Genomic DNA, 22116 nt, shown 5'->3' with positions numbered 1-22116 from the left:
GGGAGCCAGAATGGCTTTCCTGATTGTTAAAGAAGTGCTGGTCCAGGTATGGTGCTACATTTACACGATGAGTGGTCCCAGCTGGACAAACGTGTTTTCCTGTTTTAACATTTTGCCTCATAACTTATGAAAAGCAACGTATCTGAATATATTTCATCGCTGCTTTTATGGGCAGATTCATTCATTGTTCCAGTATGTTATCACACCAGGCTTGTCTCCTGTGACATTAAAGTCACAGAGATGTTGCTGCCTCCTGTTTTTACCCCCTCCCACTTTTTTCAAAAAGGAAGCTGTCAATCAGGTTTTGGGATGTGTTACTCAGACCTTTCATTGGCTGGGCTTGGGTGGGTGGGGTGTGTACCGAGGGAAGCGGGGGGGTGTGGGGTGGCGAGTGAGGGAGGTACCTGTGCCTGGGTGTGTGGTGAGCCTCGGGTGTGTGTGCGTTTCTCACATCCAGAGTAGGGAGGAGAGTGAAAGATTAAGCAGATCTCGCAGCCCCATATACTGAGAGAGAGCGAGAGAAGGGAGGTGTCACTTGCGGCGGGGAAGAAGAAAATAAATTAAGAAAACAACTGACATTATCAATGCTTCACGTTTCACGAGGGTAAGAAAGTTTCCGAACTATTTCTGCTAAAGAGATACCATCTCTGGTTTATAATGTGAATCGTTGTTTAACAATAAATATTATAGTCCTGCCATAAATAATGTCGATCAGGGGACGCCTTCCCAGAATTGTTTTAAGAAAGTTATTACAGGGAAGTTTCACGCTTGCTGATAATGACCAGGTCCGGCAGTCGCGCTGCAGGAGTATCGAAGGGACACTGTTTTGTGCATCTATGAATTTGAAGGTAGAATATGTCAGCTGTAAATATTTCACTCTTTAAGAGTTACCAGTACTAACCAGCCCATCAAAGCAAGGACTCGGCCAGTTATTTTATTGGCGGGTTTTAAGAGCACGCTTTGTGTAAGAAGGTACTCAGGGGCCAGCTGTTGCTTTGGGACACACATCTGTTTAGTCCTGAGACCTGTTTGGTGTCTCCTTGGATACCTGCAGTCTGAGGGAGACGGGCAGAGCTATGCAGTCTGTGCCTGGACTTGCTGCCTCGCTGCTGCTGCAGTTTAGACACTGACTGAAACTTGCTCCGCAATCTCCCCGCGCAGCATCAAACGCCGCGCTGTCCTGTAACTCACTTTGTTCATGATGGCTTTGAACTCCAAAGGCATCAAACAACGAACCCGTGCGATTATGCGAGATTCCACCGTGGTGTCGGCGCGGTTTGTCTAACTTTTAACAACAAATATTCATTGTAGAATGTGGTTTCAAAAAAATTCATCGCACAGTTCCCGGCGAGTCGATCACACTCCAGGGCGCAGGAATCAGAATGAGTCACAGATGAGCTTTTCTGTGGGAGACAGAGCAATGAGCCGAGTCCCAGTTACAGTGAAGAGAATCCAGTTACACCGGAGAGAACCAGTTACACTGGAAACAATCCAACTACACTGGAGAGAAACCCAGTTACACTGAAGAGAATGAAACCCAGTTACACTGGAGAGAAACCCAGTTACACTGAAGAGAATGAAACCCAGTTACACCGGAGAGAACCAGTTACACTGGAGAGAAACCCAGTTACACTGAAGAGAATGAAACCCAGTTACACTGGAGAGAAACCCAGTTACACTGAAGAGAATGAAACCCAGTTACACTGGAGAGAAACCCAGTTACACTGAAGAGATCCCAGTTACATTGGAAACTACACTGAAGAGATCCCAGTTACACTGGAAACAATCCAGCTACACTGGAGAGAATCCCAGTTACTCTGGAGAGAATCCCAGTTAACTGGAGTGAAATTACACTGGAGCGAACCCAGTTACACTGGACGAATCCTGTTACACTGGAGAGAATCCCAGTTACACCTGAGCGAGTACCTCTGTGTGATGGCTAGCTGAGGTTGTTTGCTTTTGTGTTGCCGGTTGGCACACTAAAACCTGTCTCCACCATCCTGTATGAAAGCGTATGGTAGCATTTAAGAAACTGAACAGAGCAATATCTCAAGTCTCTTGTACCCAACGCTTGCCGAAATGATTACTTAAAACCCAGCTTCCCATGGAATATCCAGTTAGATTTCAACCTGTAATATTGCATGTCCAGAATTGTCTCATGTTGATTCAATTTTTGTATAAGTGTTGAGTTCAAACCCATTTTGAGAGGCTGGAGACAGGGTAATTTAGATAGTGCGCACAGATGTGGATGACATGATTACAACGTTAAAACATTCTGCGCAAGAATTAAAATTTAATCTGCCCTTGGCATAAATGTAGAATGGAAAGCCTGAACTGTACCAATTAAATACGAAAGGACTCGACAGCTAATTAGCGAACAGTTGGAATCAATGTTATCAGGATAAGGATATACACAGGTGAAATACTAGAACACGGGATCTAATGCTGCTGAAACCAGGAATGAGCCAGAGCGGAATGTGGCTGCTCACTTTGGGCTCAATTTTCCCCAGTATTTGCGCCGTTTTTTTTGGAGTGGGCTGCTTTTTCTGGTCTAACTTAAAAATCCCCAGTTTCCCCAATCAATTTACACCAGCGTAACTCAGTTAGTTCCATTTTATTTAGGTAAGTTTTTTTTTCCTCCAAAAGGGGGCATTACCAGCCACCTACGCCAATTCTGGCCATTTAGACAACTTTGGCCAACTAATAGTTACTCCATTTCTACTTAGGCCAGCGTATGTGGCCTCTCGAGAAAACCCTTGCGGCAAGTTAAGGAAATCGGTGCAGGTAAGTAAATCGGAGGCCATTCGGCTGGAGATAGGGGCGGGAAGTGGAGCGGACCTGGACCGGCACAAAATCAGGGGCTACAGAGCGGCAGGAAGGCACCGAAAAGGCTCAGGGTGAAGGGAGCGAACTGGCCGGCACGAAATCGGGGGCCACAGCTCGGCGGGTGAAGAGTACTCACCGCAGCTGACCAGGAAGGCACCTCACTCGGCGCTCTACTGCGCATGCGTGACCATTTCAGCGACATCAAGACCGTCAGTTTTTTCCCCCGAGCATGCGCAGAAGGCCCGGCTCCTTTTTCCAGTGCAGACCACAGGCTCCACCCCCCGAGGCGACTGGCCATGCTGCGTGGTAGCAGATTAGAGACCAAACATCGGTAGGAAACTTCAGAGATGTTTTTCTGGAGCATCTATTGACCTAATTAAGCGGCACAATTCTGGCAATACGCCAGAAAATGGGATCGGGGAAAATTGAGCCCATAACGTGGGTCCGGAATTACCTTTGATTTAATATTCTGGCCTTTTGCTTGATTATGTTGCTATAGGGGGGTAAGGGTTAAATTTCACAGATTTTTTCTTCCTGGCAACTTACCTGGTCTTGCTCTCCACACTCAGGAAATTGAGTAGGGTTTGTGTACAATTCATGTCACCTATCAGTTGTCTTTTTTTTAAAACCATTTTCCCACATTTTTCCAGAAAAGATTTTGGAAAAAAAATAATTTTAAAAGTTACGTTTTAAAACTACAACTTGCATTTATATAACACTTTTAATGTAGTAAAATGTCTCAAGGCGCTTCACAGGAGCATTATCAAATAAAATTTCACACCGAGCCACATAAGGAGATATTCGGACAGGTGACCAAAAGCTTGGTCAAAAAGGTAGGTTTTAAGGAGTATCTTAAATTAGGAGAGCGAGGTAGAGAGGCGGAGAGGTTTAGGGAGGAATTCCAGAGCTTAGGCTCTAGGCAACTGAAGACACGATCACCAATGGTGGAGCGATTAAAATTGGGGATGTGCAAGAGCCCAGAATTGGAGGAGTGCAGAGATCTCGGAGGGTTGCAGGGCAGAAAGAGATTACAGAGTTAGGGAGGGGCGAGGCCATGGAAGGATTTGAAAACAAGAATGAGAATTTTAAATTTGTGGTAGAATAGTGTATTATTGCAAATAAAAGAAATGGGGCATCTGATACAAGAGGTAAAGATGCTAATGAACAAGATTTGCTGTTGTTTCCTTATAGATTGTAAACACCAGGGGCTAGAACCTCCAATTTTTTTGCATGCTTAACGCCCACTTAATGCCCATTTTACTGCTGAAATTACGTATAACGCCCATATATCGCCCATTTTGGCACAAAATGGAAACTGGCGGGCATTTTTCGAAAACTTATTGCCGAGCGTTACTTTCTCCATGTGCTTAACGGCAAAAAAAAATATCACCGCCTGCCCAATTTTTTTGGGTGGAATCAGCAGGATGGGCGACTTCAACGCCCATAATATTGCCCAGCGTTACTTTCCGCACTGATTTAACCCCGAGATTCAATATTAACGCCCGCCGATTGTTTTTTGTCATAAAGAACATATTTACCCAAACTAGCGGCATGGAGATCGCCTATCGCCAATTTCACCACCTCGCACACATACCGCCCACAATATCGCTCACCCAAAAAAACGACCACAAAAAGTGGAACTAACCGGGACAAATCACAGCGTTATGGACACCATGTTGTAGATCACATGTCGCAACCTTTAAAAGGCTGCTGTGCTTCAACCTCGATGGAGTTTGGATGTACTCTGCAGGTCGTTGGAGTTGATGTGAACATCTCTAAAAACATTTTGACCACACTGTGACCGATTGGAATTGAAGAGGTGTGTTCGTTGGGACATTCCTTGTTTGTGTGCAATCGGTGGAAAACAGAGAACTACTGCAATGGGGCCTGTCCTTTCTCACCCTCTCTTAGTGCCCAAATACATGCAGCAGACTCGACATCGCCGAAGGAACGCACTACTGCATTATGTGTCCAATGTAAGAAGTGACAGACAGATGAGGAGGACCAGATGTTACACCGCCCGCAAGTACAAGGAGAAGCATTCTTACCTCGACTTGCCCGACACCACCTGCCTTCGGAAACTGCGCTTCACAAAGAGGTTATCACTGAGGTATGCCAGCTGATAAGGACAGATCTGCAGCCTGCCAGCACCATCAGAACTTCACTGTCCATCGAGGTCAAAGTCACCACGGCACTGTCGTTCTATGCCTCAGGTTCTTTTCAGGCCACAGCTGGCGATATTTGCTGACTTTCTCGACATGCCACACATTGCATTAGACAGGTCACTGAAGCCCTGTACGCACGCAGGAGGGACTTGATCAGCTTCCCTATGACCGGGGATGCACAGAGGGCTTTTGGTTTCTCCAGAATTGCAAACTTCCCCAAGGTGCAGGGAGCAATAGACTGTACGCATATCGCGATGCGGGCACCTTTTCAGGATGCTGAGGTTTTCAGGAACCGCAAGGGATCCCATTCCCTGAATGTCCAACTGGTTGTCGACCACCAGCAAATTATACTGGCTGCGAATGCTCAATTTCCGGGCAGCATCCATGATGCATGCGCACATCCTGCGTGAGAGCACTGTATCTGACTTGTTTAACAATGAGCCACAAGGTCAATGCTAGATGCTTGGTGACAAAGGATATGGCCTCGCCACCTGGCTGATGACCCCCCTGTGTCACACCGAGGCCGAGGGGCGATACAACGAGAGCCACAGAGCAACTCGCAATATCGTGGAGAAAACCATTGGAGTGCTGAAGCAGCGCTTCAGATGCCTGGACCACTCAGGAGGCAAGCTCCAATACCACCCTGAGTAGGTAGCTCAATTCATGGTGGTCTGCTCCATGCTACACAACTTGGCTATCAGGAGGGGACAAGAATTGCCTGGTGACAGTCCACCTCACTAGAGAAAGGAAGAGGAGGACGAGGAGGCCGACGCTGCCATCGGCCCAGACAACCAGGCTGATGCTGAAGCCATGCCCCCGGCCCCCTGTAGACCGCATGAAAGGGCCCATGGTGGCATGATAGCCACAAGAGCCTTACATCAGGAGCTCATCAATGATCACTTTGCCTGAAAGAATGTTGGTGTTATTTACAAGGCTGACACACTGCTGGGTGTGCAGGTCATACATCAATGGTGGGCATCACCTTGGTGACAGTTAAAGTTTAAGTTGATTGAAGTTAAGTGTGATTATACCCTTTGATCTTAAGGAATCACCAGTGTAATGGTGCAGCTATCTGAGCCAATGTGCTGCAAGGTTTTGTAAAATAAACAACATTTAAACGAACATTAGTCTGAAATCATAAGTATTTCTGTACAAACCAACGCCCCCCCCCAATTCCGCCCCCCCACTTTCTCCTCTCCACCCCGCCCCCCCCCCCCCCCCCGTTTCTCCTCTCCACCTCTACCCATTCCCCTTACCCTCCTGACTCCAAGCCACCTGGCCGAGGAGGTCCTCAGGCAATGCTTCATTGGGGGGGGGGGGGGCGCGGTAACGGGCGAAGCGCTGCTTGGACGTATACAGGAGGGGATGGTCCTGAGGTGGGAACGTGCTCTGAGCCAGAAGCAAGCTGTTGCTCCTGGCTCTCATGTGTGGTTGGCAATGGGGGTGCGGCACCTTGGGGTGCAGTGCCGTGCTCCGGGATCACTGGGAGCCCTCTGCCACCAGTGTTCCTGGCTACCAGCTCCAGGGCCTCCTCCATCCCTTCCATTTTATGTTATTTGTTGGACAAAAACTCGGTGCCAACTATGTTCTTGGTGCTTAGTGGGCTTTTTGCTGCTAGTGAATCTCTGTCGTTCCTCCCACAACAGCCAAACAAGCACACACCACAGCCACACACGCTTTCAGTTCCTCTGAGCTCCCTCTCTCTCTGTCTCCTCTTCTGCGCATGTCATGATGACCCTTGACCTCCAGAATCGCGGGATTTGAATGTTGCCATGCCGTTGCTAAGGACAGCCACACTTTACGGCAGAAGGTCAGAAAAATTTAACGCTACCGCCCATTTGATATCACTCGCGGTATTGCCCATTTTCAAAATGTAAACTAGGTATTTTGAGAGTGGACGAGAAGCCGGCAATCTGAAAACCCTTTTTTAATGCCCAGGCCAGAAATAACGCCCATTTTTTGGCGCTAAGCTCAAAAGTGGAGGCTCTAGCCCTATGCATTTTGGTATCTTGTCTCTGTAATTGATAAATGACTCACACCTATTGTGTTCAGAGGTATTTGTTCTCTTTCTAACCATGAATGAAATTTCATGTTATTCCTGACCAGACACCTAATAAGACAGCCTAGCTTTTGCATAAGAGTTGCAGCTGAAGCACTTATGCTCCCAGCAACAGTTGGCTCAAAAAGGCAAGATACAGGAGTTGGTCTGTTTAACTGAAGCAAGATGACCCTCTGAAATGGGGTTGCATGGCATCATCGTTATTTTCATGTTGTCCAGTGGGATAAGTTGTATAGATTGAATAAAGTAAATCTCATCTGAACTATTGCACCATATGTTCACCATACTGTATGTTGACTTTATTGTAGCATAAAGCAGTTTAATGCCTCATGTAATGTTAGCTTATCTACCATCAAAGAAATACATGTGAAAAGACGCAGATATTGGAGTTTGGGTCAGCAGGCGGCACCATTGGGTCCTGCTATCGTACCAGTAGATGCAGGGCACTGTGAGTCACCTGCCATAAAAATAAGATGCTCAAACTTCTTACAAGAACAACTGACACTACTGAAGGTATTTACAGCAGACCTGAAATAGAACAAGTATGGAGGGTATGAGCTTGATGGGTCAAATGGCCCTTTTTTCACTCCATCATATCTTGACTTTCTCCCTCCATGGCCTTGCCCCTATCTCTGTAACCTCCTTCAGCCCTATAAATTCTGGCCTCTTGAGCATCCCTGATTTCCATCATTCCACCATTGGCGGCCGTGCCTTCAGCTGCTTAGGCTCCTAAGCTCTGGAATTCCTTCCCTAAACCTCTCCTCCATTAAGATGTTCCTTAAAACCTACTTCTTTGACCAAACCTTTGGTTACCTGTCCTAATATCTCCTTATGTAGCTTGGTGTCAAATTCTGTTTGATAAAAATGCTCCTGTGAAGCACCTTGGGATGTTTTACTACGTTAAAGGCGCTATATAAATGTAAGTTGTTGTTGCTGCTTTATTATAAACCTCCCCAAATAATGAACGCATTCCTGGTTACAACTGAAGTCCCAATAACAACCAGGGGAGGAGCTCAAGTCATCATAAATTCATTCTCAGGTAAGACCTAACCAGGGCTTGGAATAAAAAGGTTCGCCGTATAGCATAAAAGTTGAATTACAAAATTGCTGCATCGGGATAGAACACATCTTGAGTTACTGATGTCTTCTGATAATGACACAATGGCCCTGAAATTCCGGTTTGGCCTTCCCGCGGGCATTTTAGAGAAAAAATACGCACCTACCTTAAGCTGGTGCCCACGTTGAACCTTCAGATGCTGTGGCCCCCTTCGACTGCCAATCGCAGCACATGCGCGTTGATGCGTGCGCAGGCCTCGAGCTGGATTCACATGGCTCTGGGCAGCCAATCAGGTAAGGTATCGTAGTAATAGGAGTTCCGCAGGGTCCTAAACTCATATTACTATGATTGTGATAGAGCCCGAAACACCCAAAACACAGCCCCAAACACCCAAAACACTAATAAAAAATAGAAAATAATTGCACTACATTCATTTAAATTTAAGTTATTAATGTCTTAAAAAAAATAATTTCCAGGTTTTTTAAAAAGTTTTAAAAATAAACTTACCGTTGTGGGGAGGGTTTTTTAATGATATTTTTTAATAACTTTATTTTTATATGTTTCATGTTTTTTAAAACACTTGTGTCTGTAAAAGTAGGCTAGGCTCAAGATTTTTGAGGACATTTGTAAGCATAAATATCGGAACTTTCCACTTACAAGTGTCCTTGCTCCCGATCTGGCTACGACCTGTTAAGCCAGAAACTTGACGGATCGGAAATGCCGATTTCCAGCGCATGCGCATTGCACACTAGAAACCGGCATTTCTGATGCCTTCCCGGGTCCGTAGGAACTCCATACAGACCCGGGGAGGCCGGAATTTCGGGGCCGTTATTAATTATTGACTTTTTCAATTTGATGGCCAAGTTCTCAAATTTTAGGCTTTAAATTTAAAAGTGAATGTGCTATGATGTAAACTAGTTATGATCTGTTTCTAAGTAATATTGTTGTTTTGTTGACCTTACAGGATTGCTGAGTAAATCCAGCCACAGCCAAGACATAAATATGCAGGTGCTTGGACACAGAATAGGGACCTCCCTTCTCCTGGCCTTTGTCGCAGTGACAGCTCATTTCATCAGTGAAGCACAGGGTCAAGGTAATTGTTGCCAAGATAAAATCACCTGCTAAGAAATCCCTCTGATGTGCAGATGTGGGCAATCATTTGCTGTGATTTTACGTTCTTTTATAATACATTGCATATGTTAATTTTGAGGTGATGTGTGACCATGCCTTCTAAAGTCATTCATTATTTTATTGAAATCGAAGATGTAAAGTAGTTATTGCAATATATGTTAATATATTAACAATCTGCAGTTGCAATTGGCTCCTTTTGTGACTATTTACAACACTTACAGCATGATTTATCCCATTGCCCGATTGGAATAATGGAGTAATCATTCTATTTTTACAATCTTCCTGTAGAGCTGTAGAAGGTGCATATCTGATTACCTTTCCATAATGTTGTGTTTTTATTCTGCCTCGTAAACTACAGCAGCTGATGTTATTTTGACAATCATGCACAAAAGAATGTTATATGTCACGTTTTTTTCATATCAGGATATCACAACAGATATTTTCAGCGCACATGGTTTGAGTTGTCTCATACCTGACCATCTGTCCGCACTTAATAAAACTTTGGCTCCATTTACACTTGTAGATGCAGGCTCAAATCGCTTTTCCTTCACACTTTCACTAGTTGTAATGTAAGTCTGAAACTAGGGTCTGACCTAACTGGAGGAAAAGGGTCAGAGTGGACCCTGCCTTTGCATTTAACACAATGACTTTGTAGCTTCTGTGCGAAGTGAATCCGTTTCATGTTGCCATTTGTGCTGTAATGTAAATGTCACTTAGCCTCTCGACTGATAAGGAACATCTTAACAAGTATGCGGAACAAATATCGGTGGAAATAAGTTTCTGCTTCCACTCGTGTGACGGCACAGTAACAAAGTAACATTCCAAAGTAGTAGCAACCAAATTTGTTTGGCTGAAATGTTTTAAAAACATCTATTCATTTTCAGTTGTAAATCAGCTACATGTGTTAAAAATAGAATATGTTTTGACCATATTTCCATCGTTGAGGGTCACTCACGATATGATCATTTGTGAGCTGTTTGGAGAACTAGGCTTGGGGGGGTGGGGGAATAAGGGGGTTAATAAAGAAATGCTGTTGGCTCGTAACGTATTTAATTTTGCTTTCCATCTCTCCCTTTAATGAGTGCTGGATAGTTTAGTGGGTTAGGTGCTGGCCTGCAGGCTAGAAGCCTTTAGATTCAAATGCTGGTAGGGCTCACTCAGTCCCTCATCCCTTTGAGGTTCCTAAAATAGGCACCATATCCTAGGAGGACAATAGTGGAAATGTGTGTGTTGGTTGCCGCTCTGTCATAAGTATCGTATCTGGACAGTGCTGGTTATTGAAAATAAAATCAGCACTGCCTCATGTTGTTGTTGAGATAAGTTTCTCTCTCTACTCTCTAATGAGCTATTCATCATTTCTGGCATGGAAGCAATTAAATATATACTATTCCTGGCAACTCATGTCAAGAACAGAGTGATATCCAGGGAAATATCAAAATCCATTCGGTGTTACAGACAGTAACCATGTTGATCTACTTAATGGAATCATCATAGAATCATAGACTGATACAACACGGAAGGAGGCCATTTGGCCCTTCATGCTTGTGCCAGCTCTTTGGAAGAGCCATTCAATTAGCTCTACTCCCCCGCTCTCTCTCCATCGGCCTTCAAATTGTATTTTAAGCGCTATGCCAAAATATATAGGTATTAGGGTGAATAAGGGAACATTGCACTCATAGAAATTTAGCCAATTATGTTTATGGCTGTATTTTGGCCAAATTAGATTTGTAAAAACCATGGCAAGTAATAGCAGTGTCCCATACTATGAAAATACTAATAATTCAGAGCACATTCATACAACTCATGCTCTGCACTTTTGATTGGTTTAAGTCACCTGAAGTTGCTTGTTAGGAGGTCACCTGGACACAGTCTGAATGTTTCACTTTTCACTTATCTGCTTGGCCTTCAAGAATGTTATTTCTTTAATGTAAATGCATTTCCTACACACTGAATCTAAGACCAATACAAACCGAGCTCAGATTATGGAACATAAAAACAGTCATGGTTTTGGATACCCAGTGATCTGAAAAGGCATTTTTTCTAGTTTAAAAAGAAAGGAATTGATGCAAAAGGCAGCCCTTTTAAATCATTTTTTGATCCTTGTTTATTTTTGCACAAGGGGATTTTAATATAAAAATTGTCGTTAGTTGCATGGTCTTAATTGCATGGTATCAAATACAATTTGTGACAATTAAAAAATACAGTCAGTTTGTTTCTCAATAATCTAATAGATTTAACATTCCTGAAAAGAGTTCTTAAAATGTTTGGTGATAAATCTGTTGGAGACAATTATAGGGCAATAATCATTTGGAAACAGATTGCTGTAATTCCCTTAGTAACAGGATATATATATGTGTATGTGAATAAATTTGGCTGTGTTAAGGTAGAACACAGTGTATGGATTCTGAACAGACCAGGCAAAATTAATACAAACACAATGAACTAAAACCAACAATCAGTTAAATTATAATCTGTGAATCAAAGGACATTGCTTTTGTGCATTCATAACCCCATGAAGTATTTGTTTCAACATGTGAAAACAGTGTTAGAGATTGTCACAAATACAGATATTTATTTGAATGAATTTCGATTAATAATTAATTTTGAAACTTTCAACAAACTATTCAGGCATTAGAAATAAAATGGAGGTGGGGCAGCAAGTGTTACACATTTTGTCATATTGAGATAAGTAGGTCAAAGTGGTTCACTCTTTAAGGTTGTGAAATTCATATTCCCAGAAAATTACATATCTTCCTCCCCAGCCATTTTGTTCCCGTCGGTGCCACTTTCTTGCATATACCTCGCTTTAAGTGTGAGCCGCATGCTTGTCTCTGTGGCGAGCCAAAGCGAGGTGCAACGATAGTGGAGTAAATTCGATTCTTCCAGCTGTTTCACCTCTCTTGAAGATGGATAGCTTCATTCCCTGTAGCGGCCAGGGTTGAGAACTGACCCAAACGGGCTCAGTCCTGGGAATTGAGCCGATAATCTAATGGGTTGAGAGCCAAGAACTCTCTCAGTCGAGCTTCTGTGAAATCTAGTCAGAACATTTGGGAACATTAAATTGCAAACTTCTAAACATACATCATTCAGTGGTTTGCACTGTGGTGACTCTAGTTAACACCAGGGACTCTGTGCCATGTGGGGTCTCGTCCAATATTAATCCAAGGTCTTGCAAAACAGAAAAGAAACAGGGCTCATCCAGTAAACTTCATTCTTCCATGACCTTGCAGTATTACACTGCACTAAAATCAGCTCAATTAATTAATGCTGTACCACCCAAGCACATAGTTCCGTTTTTTGCCTCTGCTTACAGCAGATGAGAATTTACACACCTAAACACCTTTACATAAAATGGGGCTCATTTCATACGCACAATTAGACTTTGCAAATGTAGATTTATTTTTCAAAGGATTTGCAACAAATGCAAACAGTTTAACTTTCAGTGAACAGAACTGTGGACCTTGGAGAGTTAGCCAGCTAGAAACCTACTTTTCTGGAAGGTTAATAAAGTTGCCTCCTTTGATGGTGCTGCAGGGCTGCATTCCTACATCATTATTTTTCTTTTTAAAAAAAAGCAATTTATCTGTCAAACCTTCAAAGTTCTGGGGGCATTTTTCTGGTCGAGCGTGTAAATAAAGCTGCAGGCTGCTCAGCTGGATATTCTCGCACACCTATACTTCACAGTTACACTTTGCTTGTTCAATGCGACAATTTTTATTGGCCGTTTTGAAGCCAAGTTGCTACCCAAATTTGGGCTGACCAGTAATTGTTTTGGGGGACACAAGATTTTCGCTCCAAGGATAATAAAGTGCAACTGAAAAAATGGTCCCGTCATCAGGTTGGTGAACACATAACTATCATTTTTGTCTCGTTCTGTCTGAGTGTCGGCATCGATTGCCCTCCTGGGTCTCGGCAAGAAACAAGGAACTTTGTGCCAAAATGCTTCTCTGTACTAAAGTGGAATCATTTCTATACAGACAATTCCTTATGCCTACTTTTGAAAACACAGTGTGGAAACCAGGAGATCAATGATAGATGCGGCGATAATTTGACAACTGAAGAAAATAGTCTGGAAATCATTAGTTTGATAAACTAATATACCAACTTTACTCACTTAACCATCAAACTCTTAAAGCCTAAGGCGCTCGATCTGTGTTGTAGTCTAAATCAGGGGTGTCCAGCCTTTTGTCATTATGTACCATGGGAGCCACATATAACATAAGTCATAGAATAGTACAAAACAGAAGGAGGCCATTCGGCCCATCGAGTCTGCGCCGGCTCTTTCAAAGACCAATCCAGTTAGTCCCACTCCCCACTCTTTCCTCATATCCCTGCAATGTTTTCTCTTTCAAGTAGTTATACAATTCACTATTGAAGGCTACTATTGAATCTGTTTCCATCACATTATCAAGCAGTGCATTCCAAATCCTAACCACTCGTTGCATAAAAATCTCTTTTCCTCATGTCGCCTCTGTTTTTTTTTGCCAGTCACTTTGAATCTGTGTCCTCTGGTTATCGACCCTTCAACCATTGGAAACAGTTTCTCTATCTAAACCCGTCATGATTTTAAACACCTCCATCAAATTTCCTCTTAGCCTTCTCTGATCCAAGGAGAACAACCCCAGCTTCTCCAGTCTATCCACTTAACTGTAATCCCTCATCCCTGGAACCATTCTAGTAAATCTCTTCTGTATCCTCTCCAAAGCCTTCATGTCCTTCCTAAATTGGACACAATACTCTAGTTGGGGCCAAACTAGTGTTTTATATAGGTGTAGCATAACTTTGTGGCTTTTGTACTCTGTGCCTCTATTTATAGAGCCCAGGATCCCATATGCTTTATTAACCTGTCTTGCCACCTTCAAAGACTGGCATGCTCAAGTCTCTGGAATTTTGTTTGAAATGCATGACCATATGAATCAGAGATTGCAGTGGTACGCTTTAAAACCAGTGCCAAGGTTTATACCAAGTCTAATTTTGGCAACCACAATTTGAAATGTTACTTCTAATTTTATCTATTTGTAAGACATGAGAGATTGCCATATTATCATCAAAAGTGAAGCATCTTCAAAATGCATCATATCCAATTAACTCAGCAGCCATTTTCTTTATCTTTATTCATACCCTATCTCAATATATCTTTAGAAGTTCAATCCAGTCTTTGATTGCCCTCGGTCTCCTACAAAATGACAAGGAATGACATTGCCGCTCACAGTAGGGAGCAATGCTTCTTGCAGAGAAATCACTGGTGCACACCCCATAATTTTCTCGGAGAGGAGATAGGACAAGGAGCCTTGGAAGTTAAATCTGTGACTTTCTAGTGTAGGGGCAATCACTAATGCTGTACCAAAGGTGTATTCTATTAGATCACCATGAGGGTCATTTTCACCTTTTCCACCTGGGCAGTAATCACTCAATGGAATAAAAGTTGGGCGGGTTCTACAGCAATTGTGCAATCCCCTTTGCTTTGCCCAGGCAGTGAAACTCTTTTAGAGTCTACCTGCGAAAACATAAACATTAAACTGTGCCACCCGACCTGGGTGACACTCCAGACATTTACAAGGCCCATTTTTTTCCCCCCTTTTTTGTGTTTTTTTTTTTTTTTTTTTCTTTTTTTTTTTTGTTTTTTTTTGGGCACTAAAATCACAATTTTTCCCCAGTGCCCCCTATAAAAGGGAAGGGGACACTAAAAGCACCGGCAATTAAAACAAATTAACTTTAAAACGTAAAATCAAATTAAAATTTGGTTGCCGGGCGTGATGATGCACTCCAGTCCCTCCGGTGCCCACCTCTTTGCCCAGGCAGTGAAGACCAATATTTAACCCTGCCCCCTGTGTGCATTGATTAAGAAATTAATGCAAATCAAATTGTTACAGGGGCTTACACCAACAACAACTTGCATTTATATAGCACCTTTAACGTAGTAAAGATGTCCCAAGACGCTTCACAGGAGTATTATCAGACACATTTTGAAACTGAGCCATATAACGAGACATTAGGACAGTGGTCAAAGAGATATATTTTAAGGAGCGACTTAAAGGAGGAGAGAGAAGTGGAGAGGTTTATGCAGGGAATTCCGGGGCTTAGGGCCTCGGCAGCTGAAGGTACGGCTGCCAATGATAGAGTGCTGGAAATCGGGGATGCACAAGAGGCCAGAATTGGAGGAGTGCAGATATCACCGAGGGTTATAGGGCTGGAGGAGGTTAGAAATAGGAAGGGGTGAAGCCATGGTGCAATTTGAAAACAAGGACGAGAATTTTAAAATCAAGGTGTGGCTGGACCATTATCATGCTCGTTAATCCATTAAGGATCAGTATAATCTGTTACTAGTCTCCAACAGAGTTAACAATTAAATCGTTAACACACATCAATGTGTTCTCTTCCAAGAGCCATCAGAAAAGATGTGGATGGCCCCAGAGTTATTTCCATGTTGTGCTCTTGGATATCTGTTAGTATTTCCATGAAGGTAACTTAAATCATTCTGTCCTCATTTTTCATCAGTCTTGGCTTGTCTACAATACAGCGAAGGCTATAGACTTGTGTGGACTGGACATTGGCATACCATAAAATCTTTACAGACAGAGCAAAGCATGTCACTCTTGAGCACTATGAACTGCAGAGCAAACTGCACAAAGGATTCCACTTGCTAAAGCTTAGAGTTTACACAATTCATCTGTTTACTAATGTAAAATCTCATTAGAAATATTCTTATTGATCAGCTATTAACAACTGCACCAAAAATAATTTTGTTTATGATTGGGCGCCGTCAATAATAAAGTAACCAGTTAAGCATAGTTGTATTTTGGCACAAAACCATTACTGTTTGTATCATCGTAGCGATACTAGATAATTTGTATTGTCTCTTGGTTTGTTCATTTGTTTTTTTTTCAAGGTCAAGGGTCATAGCTGAGAGGCACCAAGGGTTCCATGTTCTTGGATCTGTAGCCATCGTCATATCAACTTTTCTGTTTTAAGGTCGACGTTTGGATCTATACAACCCATGACTTCACTGGAACCCAAAGTCTCTGCAGAGCTATGACCCCTGAGTTTGCCATGGTGGATCAGTTAATTAACTGTTTGGGTTTCTGGTGATGGATAACAAACTCATTTCTGCTTCCTCATGGCAAGTCTTAAAAAATAAAAGAGGTGAAGACTTGGGTTAGAATTCCCTCACCTTTCTTCAAAGAAAAATAAACACTTTTTCAGTAGCAGGACAATTTATATGGATTGTATATTTGGTGGCAGAGAAATGCATAGTGTCTTTATGCATTACAGCACCGCACAACTTCATCTTATGTCTTTGTCTTTTACTGTATAGATTATGCTTAAATATAGAAAGTATCCTTTGGAATAACTTTCATTATACAAACTAATACAATTGTTTGTACCGTGTTTGAAACAGGGCTCTACACTACACTGTTGGCAATTAAACAAAGCATATTTTTATATTGTGTGCAATTGGTGAGCTAATAAAAATTGGCATTTTAAACTCACTGTGCGTTTAAAAGAAAAATGGGTAGTTCCGTGGATTTGATTTTATTCACATAGGTTTCCCGAGCAGCCAGTCAGTATGAATAGTTTAGAGCCCTGTTAAATATTGTGCTAGTTTTAGTTTGTTGTGTCATAATTGTTCATGTTAATGCTTGCTCTGTTGATTGTGTGTAAATAGTTTCTCTTCATGTTCTGATATCATTACTACATCCGTTTTAAATGTTTAGTTAATTTTCTTTTCTTTTTTGTACATCTTGTAGTTGCCTCTCCAACAAGATTAAAGTTTACTATAGTGTCTCAGGACAGTGTTAAGATTACATGGAAAGCCCCTAGGGGGAGATTTCAGGAATACAGATTAACCGTGACGCCAGTTGTAGGTAAGAATGTTTATTCCGCATTTTATACTATTCCGCTTCTTTATTTAACCAATGCATATTATCTTTACTTCTGTTTGGTTCAGTGAGATTTCTGCTTGTGAAACTCATTGAAAAATAACATTACTTTAAAAGATTCTTTTCATATTGTTAAGATTTGTATTTATATTTGGTACCAGTAGGTCATACCATGTTTCTGCATTGCTTTAGCATTCTGGTTTTATAGGAACATATTTGTGTTAAAGGGGAGGGGAAAGGAAGTCTGAGGTGAGTATATAATAGTCAATGAAACATTATCCAAGATTTATTTGACAAAAGATCATGGGGGTCAATTTTAACCTAATCCGCCCGTTGGGAAACTGGTTTTACACCCCGCCTGATATTACTCTCCATTGAAGTCAATATTGGGCAGGATGTGAAACCAGTGGGGAGTTAGGCTAAAATTAACCCGCAAATCGTAGTAAATTTAATGGGGAGACTCTTCAAAGCAGCAGTTGGTGTGTGGAGCGGGGATAGGGGTTGGTTATGGATTGTGAGGCAATCCAGAGTTGTCCAACCATGGGAAAGCATGCTACCATCTGAATGCTATGCTTCCAAAACAGTTTATTTCTCTTTGCTTTTCAATAAAAGTTTCCATACATTAAAAACGAGTATATAATAACCAATAGGAAGTGGTGGTATCGGAAAATAGGTCAATCAGTGACACTGGAAGGCAGTTCCCAAGGCCGAAAGGTCTGATGTCACGAGGGTGACTGTTACGTAGAATTATATAGAATTTATAGCATAGAAACAGGCCATTCGACCCATCTGGTCCATGCCGGTGTTTATGCTCCACATGAACCTCCTCCTACTTCATCTCACCCTATCAGCATATCCTTCTACTCCTTTCTCCCTCTTGTACTTGACTATCTTCCCCTGAATACATTTATGCTATTCGCCTCAACTACTCCGTGTGGGAGTGAGTTCTCACCACTCTCTGGGTAAAGAAGTTTCTCCTGAATTCCCGATTAGATTTAATGGTGACCATTTTATATTTATGGCCCCTAGTTTTGGTCTCCACCACAAGTGGAAACATCTTCCCTACACCTACCCAACCGAACACCTTCATAATTTTAAAGACCTCCATCAGGTCACCTCTCAGCCTTCTCTTTCTCGATAGAAAAGAGCCCCAGCCTGGTCAATCTTCCCTGATAGTTATAGCCTCTCAGTTCTGGTACCAGCCTTGTCCATCTTTGTTGCACCTTCTCCAGTGCCTCTATATCCTTTTTATAATATGGAGACCAGATCTGTGCACAACACTAAGTATGGTCTAATCAAGGTTCTATACAAGCTTAACATAACTTCTCTGCTCGCTAATTCTATCCCTCTAGAAATGAACCCCAGTGCTTTGTTTGCTTTTTGTATGGTCTCATTGACCTGTGTCGTTACTCACAGTGATTTGTATATCTGTACCCCTAGATCCCGTTGCCCCTCTACCCCATTTCATAGAGTCATAGAATGATACAGCACAGAAGGAGGCCATTTGGCTCATCAGACCTGCACAAGCATTTTGGTAGAGCTATCCAATTAATCCCATAGCCCTGTAATTCTACCCCCACCCCCCACCCCACACCCGATCTATTATCCAATTCTCTTTTGAAAGTTACTATTGAATCTGCTTCTACCACCCTTTTAGGCAGTACATTCCAGATCACGACAATTCACTATGTTTTAAAAAATGTTTCTTCATCTCGCCTCTGGTTCTTTTGCCAATCATCTTAAATCTGTATCCTCTGGTTACTGACCCTTCTGCCACTGGAAACAGTTTCTCTTTATTCACTCTATTAAAACCATTTGAACACCTCTATTAAATCTCCTCGTAACCTTCTCTGCTCTAAGGGGAACCATTTATTTTCCAGTTTCTGTATCCCACCCACGCCAAGTTATTGCAGTGAATTAATACCGTGTATTTTGTATGTTCAAAATAGTAAATGAACATCGCCATGACATCAGCATCACCAAGGTTATTTTCCTTTCTGGGTTAAGAGTTACTCTCTCAAAACTAATCATTAATATTGCATCTCATGCACATGGTGCAAATGCAGATTGTATCGGTGTAAGGGAAGTTTGGCAGCTATTAACTATAGCACCATTGTCAATTTTGCTGCAGGTAACGCAGTTGAATGAAGTGATATATCTTGCCATTATTTAGTTTACGAGACAGTAAATGGCTCCCATGTATTGATGGAGCAATGAGTCCTCAGGCCACATTCATCTCTCAGTGTGTGGGAGACAATTTTAATAAGCCCAGTGACTCTACTGTCTCCGGGGAATAAGCCACATTTTTTGTGGTGACTTTATGAATCATTAAACGCTTTAGGAATTTCTCAGTTAGCTTTTCTTCCCCTCATATGAAAATTGTACAGATTTTGAGGTCTTTAAGTTTTAATCAAGGGCAGAAGTGAAAATAAACTAAAAAGCAATTTGAAGCTTTCCTATTTATAGATGTATTTTCCAATGCAAATATACCTCAAATTTAACTATCTGTAAAATGGGAGCCCACATTTGAACGGAAACCCAAGGTATTGGACCAACTTCAAAGAAAAATAAAGACAGAAAACTAAGTGCTCATTAACTATCATAAACAGAAACACAGTTAATAACTGTTAAGCTCTGTTCTTGAAGTTAACTCACCTGCTAGTAACTCCTCAAATTTAAAATTCTCATCCTTGTTTTCAAATCCCTTCATGGCTTCACCCCTCCCTATGTTTGTAACCTCCTCCGAGATCTATGTGCTCCTCCAATTTTGGCCTCTTACAATTTTCATTGCTCCACCATTGGCGGCCGTGCCTTCAGCTGCCCAGGCCCTAAGCTCTGCAATTCCCTCCCTAAACCTCTCTGCCCCTCGACCTCTCTTTCCTCATCAAGACCTACCTCTTTGACCAAGCTTTTGGTCATCAGCCTGTAATATATTTGCTTCATGGGTGCTTTGCTTAAGAATTCATAGCAAGACATTGCTATTAAGAATTAGTTGGTTTATTAGCAAAAGGATTAACAATCACATTACACATTACCAGTTCATCCATCAAGCTTTACAACAACCTGCCTCATCATGGATCCTCCAAATCCAACTGGCTGGGGTTTTATTGAGTCTTGTGAACATCAACTCGACAACTCTTTTGGAAACAAAATTAAACATTTAAATCAAGTGCCCTCCAATCTGGGGGACACTCCAAACATTTTTCCAGGCCCTTTTTTGTTTTTTGGGGGGGGGGGTTTGTGTTTTTATTTTGTGTTTTTTTTTGGGCTCTAAAACCATAATTTACAAGTGCCTCCTATAAAAGGGGAGAGGGACACGAAAACCCGGCAATTAAAACAAACTAAGCTTTAAAACATATAAAATCAAATTAAAATTTGGTTACCGGGCGTGATGATGCACTCCAGTCCCTCCGGCGCCCACCTCTCGCGGAAGGCCGCGAGCGTACCGGTGGACACCGCGTGCTCCATTTCGAAGGACACCCTGGCGCGGATGTAACCACGGAAGAGAGGTAGGCAGTCGGGCTGAACGACCCCTTCGACCGCCCGCTGCCTGGACCGGCTGATGGCCCCCTTGGCCGTGCCCAGGAGCAGTCCTACGAGGAGGCCCTCGGACCTACCCGCTCCCCTCCGCACAGGGTGCCCAAAGATCAGGAGTGTAGGACTGAAGTGCAACCAGAAATTGAGGAGCAGACGCTTTAAATAATGGAACAGGGGCTGCAACCTCGTACATTCAGTAAAAACATGGAACACGGACTCTTCCAGACCACAGAAATTGCAGGCGGCCTGGGAGCCCATGAACCGGCTTTAAAATTTACTGCACGGGACGGCCCCGTGCACCACCCTCCAGGCCAAGTCCCCGATAAATAGTGGGAGGACTCCCACGTAGAGTGCACTCCATCGGGGACCCCCGCCTCCTCCGGATGGCAAGATGGTACGCCATGGCGTGTCCGGACGGCAGACGAGGATGGCAAGGTTGAGAGTGTGCAGGAGCAGCCCGTACAGGAAACCCCTCCGCGCAGAACTGAAAGGCACGGAGGGGATTTCACCGAGGCGGCTCAAGTTGTGAGGCGCCGGTTCCCGAGGGAGGTTTCGGGGCTTGGCGCCGATAAGGAATTTCGTCCGGACGGGGGTCAGTTTGGACAGGATCTCCCCATGTGCTTGAGCCTCTCGACGCACCTAACGGAGTCAGGGCCCAGCGCTGTTTTTAGCGACTCGATGGCATCGGCCGCGCGGCGGACGTCGGCCCAATTTAGGCGCCGTGCCAGCACATCTGGCGCAATCCAGCCCGCTCCTCCGCCATCGAGCAGGTCCCTGACCCTGGTCACCTCGCCAGCCACAGCCCTCTCGTCCGCCTGCCACCTAAAACCTCGGTCGTGGAGGTACGGATTCCTGAGCAGCGGCTCCTTCAGGACAGCCGCCACTCCAGCCGGTGGAGAGCTGCGCTTCGTGGAGACTTTGTTCCAGACCCTGATGAGTTCCTGGTAAAAGACAGGCAGCCCCTGGACGGCGGTCCTGAAGGCCCCCAGGCTCACAAACAGGAGCTGCGTGTCGTAGTTGAGGCCGTGTTGCTGACGGAAGAAATACGTCGCCAGCGCACGCCACCTAGGAGGAGGAGCGACATAAAGGTATCTCTGCAGGGTCTGAAGACGGAACGTCGCTAGCTGGGTGCTGACGCACACCAACGCCTGACCGCCCTCCCTAAGCGGTAGACTCAAGACCGCGGCAGAGACCCAGTGCTTCCTGTTGTTCCAGAAGAAGTGCACCAGCTTCTTCTGTATCTTGGCGACAAACGCAGGGGGAGGGGTCAAAGCGACCAGCCGGTACCACAGCATAGCGGCCACCAGCTAGTTTATGACTAGCGCTTGACTCCTGTAGGACAGCACTCGGAGCAGTCCTGTCCAGCGCCCTAGGCGAGCGGCGACCTTGGCCTCCAGCTCTTGCCAGTTCGCTGGCCAGGCTTCCTCGTCGGGGCTAAGGTAGACTCCCAGATAGAGGAGA

The 22116-nt window shown here is 43.5% G+C and overlaps 1 protein-coding gene across 6 annotated transcripts in view; it reads left to right on the top strand.

Moving 5' to 3' along the window:
* Window positions 1–464: 464 nt before the first annotated feature.
* The window catches only part of col14a1a (collagen, type XIV, alpha 1a), a 285165-nt gene continuing 263513 nt past the window's right edge, over window positions 465–22116 (top strand). For all 6 annotated transcript variants that reach the window (XR_011594955.1, XR_011594954.1, XM_070888840.1 and 3 more), the window contains exons 1-3: window positions 465–604; window positions 9072–9200; window positions 16987–17103. Coding sequence is in view for 4 of the 6 variants with exons in the window: in XM_070888840.1 (XP_070744941.1) it covers window positions 9110–9200; window positions 16987–17103 (208 nt within the window). In the remaining 2 variants the exon portion in view is untranslated. The remainder of the gene's footprint in view (window positions 605–9071; window positions 9201–16986; window positions 17104–22116) is intronic.

Source organism: Pristiophorus japonicus, chromosome 1 (genome assembly GCF_044704955.1).
Source record: "Pristiophorus japonicus isolate sPriJap1 chromosome 1, sPriJap1.hap1, whole genome shotgun sequence".
Classification (NCBI taxonomy): Eukaryota; Metazoa; Chordata; class Chondrichthyes; family Pristiophoridae; genus Pristiophorus; species Pristiophorus japonicus.
This window is presented reverse-complemented; position numbering and strand designations above follow the sequence as displayed.